The 8921-nt window shown below is 44.4% G+C and overlaps 1 protein-coding gene across 2 annotated transcripts; it reads left to right on the forward strand.

Annotated features, from left to right (window-relative positions):
- Window positions 1-468: 468 nt before the first annotated feature.
- EIF2B2 (eukaryotic translation initiation factor 2B subunit beta) lies at window positions 469-6234 on the forward strand. 2 transcript variants are annotated; one of them, XM_063090612.1, is made up of 8 exons: window positions 469-705; window positions 829-949; window positions 1105-1253; window positions 2168-2331; window positions 2963-3058; window positions 3674-3811; window positions 4831-4897; window positions 5687-6234. In XM_063090612.1, exons 1-8 carry the CDS (start codon window positions 543-545, stop codon window positions 5842-5844), a joined length of 1056 nt encoding a protein of 351 aa, XP_062946682.1. In that variant the 5' UTR covers window positions 469-542; the 3' UTR covers window positions 5845-6234. The 2 variants fall into 2 exon arrangements, with proteins under 2 accessions (XP_062946682.1, XP_062946683.1); XM_063090613.1 differs by lacking the exon at window positions 3674-3811.
- Window positions 6235-8921: the final 2687 nt, after the last annotated feature.

Below are 8921 nucleotides of genomic sequence, written 5' to 3' on the forward strand. Positions count from 1 at the left end.
AGGGCGCTGAATCTATTAGAAACACAGGCGCGAACAGTACCATGCAATGTGACAGCATTATGATGGAGCGTCTGCCCAGGGGGCAGCGGGCCCTGGACGCGCCCTCAGAGCGTCTGTGTCAGAACACCGAGCTGGTTCACCAGGAAGTAAGGCGGCAACTCCTCCAACCTAGTCTCGGGTCGTGGTTCGAGGGGGGGAGGGGGACATAGAGATTTGCTGTTCCCATAGTAACGGGACTAGCCACCTTCTTCACGCCAGACGGATCACTTCTGTTCGGCGTCCGAGCACCCAGGAAAGGCCACTTCCGGTCCTCCAGCCTCTGAGGGCGGCAGACGTTCAGTTGTAACAACCCCCAAAGCTCCACGTCTCTGATTGGCTCAGAAAGATGGAGGGGGCGGGAGACGGTAGCGAGGGGCGTGGTCTTCCGCCTCTCGAATTGGAGTTTTTCTCTCAGAGCGGAAGCCGACCTCACCCGCCCCGGAAGTGCAAGCCCAGGGGTCTCCCAGGTGTGGATTCAGCAGGTGAAGTCGGGTGCTTACGAGATGCCGGGAGCCGCGGCGAAGAGCTCGGACTTGTCCGAGAGGATCGAGAGCTTTGTGGAGATCCTGAAACGGGGCGGCGAGCAGCGCAGCTCCGAGGACATGGCTCGGGAGACCCTGGGGCTGCTGCGCCGTATCATCACCGACCACCGCTGGAGCAACGCGGGTGAGGCAGGCCTAGCTCCAGACCGCGTCCCCGGCCTCTTTCCGTTCCCGACCCCAAGGCTGCAAAGTCGCCCTGGCCTCACCGCCCGCTGGCCCCACTCACCGTCTCTCTCTTAAACGGCAGGGGAGCTGATGGAGCTGATCCGCAGAGAGGGCAGAAGGATGACGGCCGCGCAGCCGTCTGAGACCACCGTCGGCAACATGGTGCGGAGGGTGCTCAAGATCATCCGGGAGGAGTATGGCAGGTCAGGCTCACGTCCTTGGCTCGGGGTTGGACAGAGTGACACTTTTTTGCACGAGCCCCTTTCCCTGCGTGGAGCCTTTATTGTAGCTGAGCAGTTTACCTACCTGAGCACACCTCCTCCCCACCTCCCTCTTTTGGTTCTTGTTGCCTCCGTAGACTCCACGGACGCAGCGATGAGAGCGATCAGCAGGAGTCCCTGCACAAACTCTTGACATCCGGAGGTCTGAGCGAGGATTTCAGCTTCCATTATGCCCAACTCCAGTCCAACATCATTGAGGCGATTAATGAGCTGCTAGTGGAGCTCGGTAAGAGGCCTGATTGCTGGGTGGATAGGACAGGTCGCAGGCAGATGAGGAACCAGAAGTCTCTCGAAATTGTTCATCAGCAGAGATGGGAGATTACCAGTCCTCTGATTCTCAGAGGTTTGTCCTCCATCCCGATTAGGACGAGTTGGAACAGGCATCAGGACTAAAGTAACCCACTCTACTTTTCTTTACAGACCAACACTTTATAGACTGTAAATCCACTGTGGCAAAGACTTTATTACAACAGATTTGTTTTCATTTCAAAGAAAATGAATTCCCTAAAACCATGCTTGATAGACCCTCTTTCACTAAACTTCCTCTTGATTTTTTGTACACACACACACATATACTACCTCCATCCCCCTTGTCTTTGTCACCCAAGAGACCTGCAGATATTCGTTACAATCAGAGTTCCTCAGAGGACGAAGCAGCTAGGTTCTATTTGTGCCCCAAGCTGCTGCTTCCAAATTCCTCCCCCGTTTTTCTTTTCTGGCCTCCCTCTCTCAGGTGGAGGTGTTGTGGCCATCTTTTGGAGGAAGAGTTCTATTAGGAGGAAGTTCTGTTTACTCCACTCTCAGCACTTTAGGATTTCCCATATTGCTGTTTCTTGCCTGAGTTCCTTGTCTTCAAAATCAGTCGTAAGGAATTGGTGCAGTCGCAAGGAAGTGGTTGATGAGTAGGGTTGCTGTTAGGAAAGAAGGCATGCTGAGAACTTGGGAGGTAGAAGGTCCCAGTGCAGTGGGGCTTTTAAGAAATCATGACATTTCACTTTAAGCTCGTTAACCCTGTGGTACCAGGATCTGCTAAGTGGGCAGTGCATGGGAAGGGTAGATGTCCCTTTCCATATTCTTGTCATGTCTCTCCATGATGTAGCATGGTAGTTTCATACTTTCCTTGCAAAATTGTTCTTGCAGAAGGGACAACCGAGAACATTGCCGCCCAGGCTCTGGAACACATCCACTCCAACGAGGTGATCATGACCATTGGCTTCTCCCGAACAGTAGAGGCCTTCCTCAAAGAAGCTGCCCGAAAGAGAAAATTCCACGTCATTGTGGCAGAGTGTGCTCCTTTCTGCCAGGTAAATGGACTGCTGGAGTTGCTAAGAAAAATGATAAATGAAGTGGGAATAAAGAAAGGATGGGTGGTGGAGTCCATGCCAACTTTGAGCTGATAAGAAAGACATTGAGAAGATAAAGTAAAACATTGAGGGAATTTTCAAGTTGTTCATCCTGTGAACATTCTTAAACATTGGTTTAAGAAAGTTGGGTGAACTCCTGGGTCCAACGAAAGGTAAGTATTGGTTCTTTTAGGAATTAAAATAGGGTAGATGACCTTGGGGATGGCTGATGCTTGATCTGACCTCACTCAATCCCTAAGTAAATAATAATTCTCAAAAAGGATATATGTAAGGATGTAGGATGTTGTAAAATAACGAGCCAGGAGCTATCTTGTCAGGCATGTAAACAAGTGGTATTTCCAGTTTTGTGGCTGCTGTAGTGCTGCTGTGGTGTATTATGCATTTATTAGCTTCCCTAGGGCTTCACTGCATCTTTCCAGAAAATACCTACCATGGGCAGAAAAATGTATCTGTTGGAAATTGTGTGCTGGATATGCCCACATCACAGAAATCCCCAGATCTAGTTATATTTGAGAACTCTTTTCACTATATCTCTCACTGTTGCAGCATCAGCCTTTTCCTCCTATTGCAGGGTCATGAAATGGCCGTCAATTTGTCCAAAGCAGGTATTGAGACGACTGTCATGACTGATGCTGCCATCTTTGCTGTTATGTCAAGAGTCAACAAGGTGGGTGTATTTGGAGTTATTATGTTGAATTCATGATGATTATACTTCCAAAATATTTACTTTTTTTCCTCCTCCTACAGTTTGCATGGTAAGAGAAGAAAGTTTCTAGCACCTTTTGAAACTACATACTTAGGCCTTTTTAGTCTCTTAACTGAATTTCTTTTCCCTTTATCTGCATCACTCACTGTTCTTCACTTGGAATAGCCTCTAAATTTGATTAAAGCATTGAAAAGAAAGGAGCTGAACTAATCTAAGAGTGTCAGCTGCTAGGGTTTGGCTCCAGGGCTCCTGCCTTGTGCTCAGAGAGCTTGGCAGTGGTGGGTGAATGGAAAAGCCTCCTGGCTTATCAGGAAGTGTGGTGTGCAGATTCCCAGAAAAGACAGGGCTAAGAGTAGTAGGTATTGCAGTTTACTGTCACATTCCACATTCATTCTTTCCTTGGAACCCACTTTTAAGCTAGAACCTGTGGTATTGATCCTAGGATCCCTTCTCCTCTGCTGGTCTGTGACACCTCAGGATGCCAAGACTGAGGCCTGAACATTCAGCTGGTTGTGGCCAAAGGCCTTGTAAGGCTTTACCCCCTGGATGGCTTACATTTTTCTTTCTGTCCCAAAGGTGATCATTGGCACAAAGACTATCCTGGCCAATGGTGCCCTAAGAGCTGTGACAGGGACTCACACTCTGGCACTGGCAGCGAAACATCATTCTACCCCTCTCATCGTCTGTGCACCTATGTTCAAGCTTTCCCCGCAGGTATGTCTGTCTGTCTCTAGCTGGTCACCAGCACCCAAAGTGTAGGCTTGAACTCTGGGCCTTTGACCTACTCACTTCAGGGCCTCTTTTTATTGTGTTTACTCAATGGATTAGACCAGCGGAGGCTGGAAAGAGCCAAAGAAGTCTTAATCCAGGAATAACAATTGATAGTAATAACGTGCCACTTTAGGAAGTCAAAATTATAACATCAGGACAATACACAGTTGGGAAAGACCCTTTGATTACAGTTATCACCTGTCTGCATTGCCCTGACAATTTCTGAAAATGCTAAGCAGGTTGAAAACAGGATCATAGAATTAGTTTTATTTGTCATTGTTCCAGGGCCTGTCTCTGTAGCCTGAATACAAGCAGTAAGGGAAGAGCCATCAGTGATAGAAGCTATTTGCTTTGGAAACACCGGCCTATTTATATGTTTCATTTTCTTTTAATTGAGCTGAAATTCACATAACATACAATTGACCATTTTAAAATGTGCAATTCAGTGGTATTTAGTACATTCACAGCATGGTGCAACTACTTCTCTCTAGTTTTAAAACTTTTTTTATCATCCTGGAAAAATGCCCTGTACCCATTAAGTAACCACCCTCTATTCCCCCTTCTCCCCATCTCCTAGTAAACACTGACCTGCTTTCCGTCTCTATGGATTTGCATATTTTGGATATTTTATATAAAAGGAATCATACAGTATGTGACATTTTGTGTCTGACTTCTTTCACTTAGCATAATGTTTTCAAGGTTCATCCATGTTGTAACATATGTCAGAATTTTCTTTTTAAGCTGAGTAAATATTCCATTGTATGGATATGCCACAATTTATTTATCCATTCGTCTGTTGATAAGCATTTGGGGTGTTTCCATCTCTTGGCTTTGTGAAAAAAATGCTGCTGCCAGCATTTATGTGTAAGTTTTCTATGTGGACGTGTTTTCATTTCTCTTGGGTACATATCTAGGAGTGGAATTGCTGGGTCTCTATTTAAAAAATTTTTTTCCTTTTCTAGTTCCCCAATGAAGAAGATTCATTTCACAAGTTTGTGGCTCCTGAGGAAGTCCTGCCTTTCACAGAAGGTATAGAAGTTGTGTGTGTGTGTGTATATGTGTGTGTTTTGTGTGTGCAAATGTTTTTGTCTTTTTGTTTTGGTGGTCAGTAGCATTGAATGCTGTCAGGTTGTGTTTTTTAATCATATTTCTTGTGGGGACTGCTTTCTTCAGCAGTTTAGAGTGCATGGGGACTTGATCTAGTCCACGTTAATTTGTTCTGAGACAAAATACATTTAGCTAGTTTTGGGGTGATGCCTGTTCCCACAGAGCTTGCATTCTATTGTGGAAGACAGATGAGGAAATGTCAGGTCATGAAATGTTTTAGGAAGAAAACAAGTAAGGGTGATGTGATGGAAAGTGGCTAGGGGACTAACTTAGATTGGAGAAGGGTTTCAATGAGATGACATTTCAGCTGAGTCCTGAATGAATAGAGCCCACCATGTGAAGATCAGGAAAGACTTTTCCAGGTGCTGGTACGAGGCCCTGAGATGGGTGCATGCTTGGCCAGTTGGAGAAAGATGGCCATGTGACGAGAATAATGCGCAAGGGGGAGAGTGGTACAAATTATTAGTGTGGGGGTGGGGGGGCAGATCTTGAAGGTTGCAATCCCGAGTTAGAATTTTATTCTAAGGGCTATGCAAAGGCATTGGAGAGTTTTAAGCAGGGAGTATTATGATCTGAAGTCATCTCTTCTGGTTTGCATTTTGCCGTAGCTTCCCTTCCTTGCCGGCATTATCAAGCCTAGAATCTATATGCTACTCAATTATTAGAGTAGGATCCTCAGTTTTATCTTTAGCACATGTGGTTGCCTTTCAGGGGACATTCTGGAGAAGGTCAGCGTTCATTGCCCTGTGTTCGACTACGTCCCCCCAGAGCTCATTACCCTCTTTATCTTCAACATTGGCGGGAATGCACCTTCCTACATCTACCGCCTGATGAGTGAACTCTACCATCCTGATGATCATGTCCTATGACCACCCCTCGTCCTAAGCAGAAGTTGCTTAGGCAGACACAGAATGGAGCGGAGACTTCAGTGCTGCTGCTGCATCCTCCTTGCAGTGAGGGAGTGAACGGGAGTCAACCTAAAAAAGACTCGGTACCGTATCCTGCCTTTTTAAATCCCATAACAAAAGCACACGTCCAGAACTGTTTCTTGCCTTTCAGGTCTTAACAGAGCAGCAGGGCTTAACCTATTGATTTTGGAGCCTCTCAGTGACCTGGTTGTGTGTTTCAGGAACTTAAACTTTCTGGTTCAGTGGTATGTTAAACATAACACTGAATATCTTGCTGGGATACAGATTTTTGCTCAGAATTGGCTACCACACCTTTTCCTAGGCTGTGCCAATAAAAGCTACTTGAATGTTCCTGAGTTGGTTGGTTTATTGTCCTGCTCTGATTGGCCTGCTTGAAACAGCAGCAGCAGAGCCCTTTTTGTGTTTTCATAGAGGCTATAATTAGAGGGAACAGTCTAAAACAGAAGAACAAATGAAAGTATTGAGTTTCATTTATAATTCACTGGAAGTGGCCTCAAACAACTTGTTAGTAATCTAAGACAGTGGTTCTAAAACCTCTGTGATCATCAGAATCACCTGGGAGATTAAAAAACAATACAGTCTGGGGCTCCATCTCAGACCTATTGCATCTGATCTCCAGGTTGGCACGTGGGAATCTGGTTAAAGCTTTCCAGAAAAGGACCCTCTCATGTACTGTTAATTGGACTATAAATTAGTACAACTTTTAGAAGGCAATTTAGAACCTATACTTTTAGAATTATTTGTATAAGAACACAGAGACATATATAAGACTGCTCCATGTAGCAGTTGTACTGGCACAGCCTAAGTGTCCAGCAATAGGAGAAAGGTTAAATAAATATGACATTTACACTGTGTAACATTATGCATACACTGCAATAGAAATTTCAAAAGGATGGTTTGAAGGCAGTGTCTGGAATGAAGACATTTTGGCTGGTGTCACCGAGCATTTAATTTAAATTCACCAATATTTAAAAATTGGGAGATTGCACATTTTAAAAATTCAGATTTCTTACTTTCCTTGAAAATTCAGACTTGGCAACTCGGCTCACATTCCCAAATGGCAGTAATTAGCTGTAGCTGGGTAGTATCATCCCATTAGATGGAAAACCTCCAGTTTTCTGAAGTTCCTATCAGATCCATTTAACTCATTTGTTATCTGCCTAACCCCTGTAGGCATTTGAGTTGCGAACCTTGAATTAAAAGAATGGGATAGATTTGTAAAGAAATCCATTTTGTATACTGTTAATTAAAAACAAGCTAGAAAAAAACCCAAGCTGTAGAGTATTATGTACAACATGACCCTCATTTCATTAAAATTATATGTACATGCATAGGGAAAAAGTTTGTAAGAATAATGCCAAACAGTGGCAAGCAGGCAGACATCTTCTAATTTTATTTAATATGTTTATGTATTTTTTCTGTTCTTAATATGTACTACTTTAGTAATTTACAGTTTTTAACTAAAGTCTCCCCAGGTGATCCAGAAGATCTGCCATATTTAGGAACTAGTGGTCCAAAGCAGAGGATCCCCCTGGGATGCTTGTCACAAGGCTGGCCTCCTACGTCTTGTGGCACTGTCTGTGGGGTGGAGGAGGGAGCAAGCACTAGGAATCTGCGTGTTTAAGAAATAAGCACCCTAAGGCATCTTAATAGGTGATTTGATAACTGATCAGGGCAGGTTATGAGGGAAAGGCTCTACTCTTTGACACTAAGTTGAGCTAGATCTTTGCCCTAGGCCTCCCGTCTTCCTGAGAGGGGACCAAGACTGAAGAGGGTCAGTCGTGTTTTAGACTGACCTAAAAGCTATGACTTGCCTGACTCACTCAGGCCTCAGTCTATCAATTATTCTTAAAGCATCTAGGACCTACGCTTTCTCAGTGAAGTGGCTTAAGCTACCAATTATGAACAGTTGTCTCCTCTGAAGGCACCAGTTCTAACAGCAATTCACTTGGGTACAATTGTGTGGTTTGGAGTAAGAGCAGCAGTGAGTCAAGGAATTTAAATCTGTTCCTGGCTCCAAAAATGCTTTATGATACTTGTCCTTTGTGCATCGTAGTCTGTGTGTCTAAAATTAGCAGCAACATCCTTCCCAGGCGCAACTGAGATGGATGAAGGTTATGAGGTGAAAGCTCTGTCTCTTTGGTCAACTCTTACAGTGCCTAGAACAGAACTGCAGGAATGTGTATTCTTTAGAATCTTCATGACCTCAATTAAGTAAACCCCCCAAAGCCTCCTTTTTCTATTTCCCTCTCTCCCTCTTCCTCTTTAAGGAGGTGTAAATATTGGAAAGAGAGAAGTGAACTGAAGAGGGAGAAACAGGAGTTCCATGTCGACTCACTACCTATCAGCTCGTGTGCAGCCAGAAACCAGAAGCTCAGAAAAAACTCTTGTAGCTTGGACAGGATTAAATTAATGGAAATAGGATTCCATGAATGTGAAAGTCTTCCTGAATATGCTAAATAAACCAAGATAGATAATGCAGTTTGTAAAGACACTTTTCCCACGGTTTATATCTTCCAGTTTGGGCAGAGGGCAGGAAAGGCGCAATTCTTGGAACTCAAATAGGGAGCAGAGATTCCTAATTTAGCCTCGAAAAAGAAGTCTTTGAAAAATAATCTACCAAGAAAACTTAAGTGTAGAGTGATACCTCAAAGAAATAAATGCTGGTACCCATAGGATCTTGTTTCACAGATGTGCTTCAAAACCATTTCCCAAAGCAATCTATTGCATCATTTGGGTTAATGAAGGCTGCCTGTCACACAGTTCCATCCCTGCGTGACTCTTATACAGTGTGACTCCATAATACTACTTATGTAGAAGTCGGTACACCAGAACTGCTTTGCCATAAAGGCAGTACCATATGGTGATGTCATTGTGAAGGCCTCATACTGTCCGCCTGTCTCGCAAAAACTCTCTCTGCAGACATACACCTAGTTGACACAAAAAAGCTGTTCTGGTGTGGTTTGGAAGTGTTTTATACTGGCTTACTTTGCTTTGAATTATTCTTTCATTCGCCA

The sequence above is a fragment of the Cynocephalus volans genome, chromosome 3 (genome assembly GCF_027409185.1).
Source record: "Cynocephalus volans isolate mCynVol1 chromosome 3, mCynVol1.pri, whole genome shotgun sequence".
Taxonomy (NCBI): domain Eukaryota; kingdom Metazoa; phylum Chordata; class Mammalia; order Dermoptera; family Cynocephalidae; genus Cynocephalus; species Cynocephalus volans.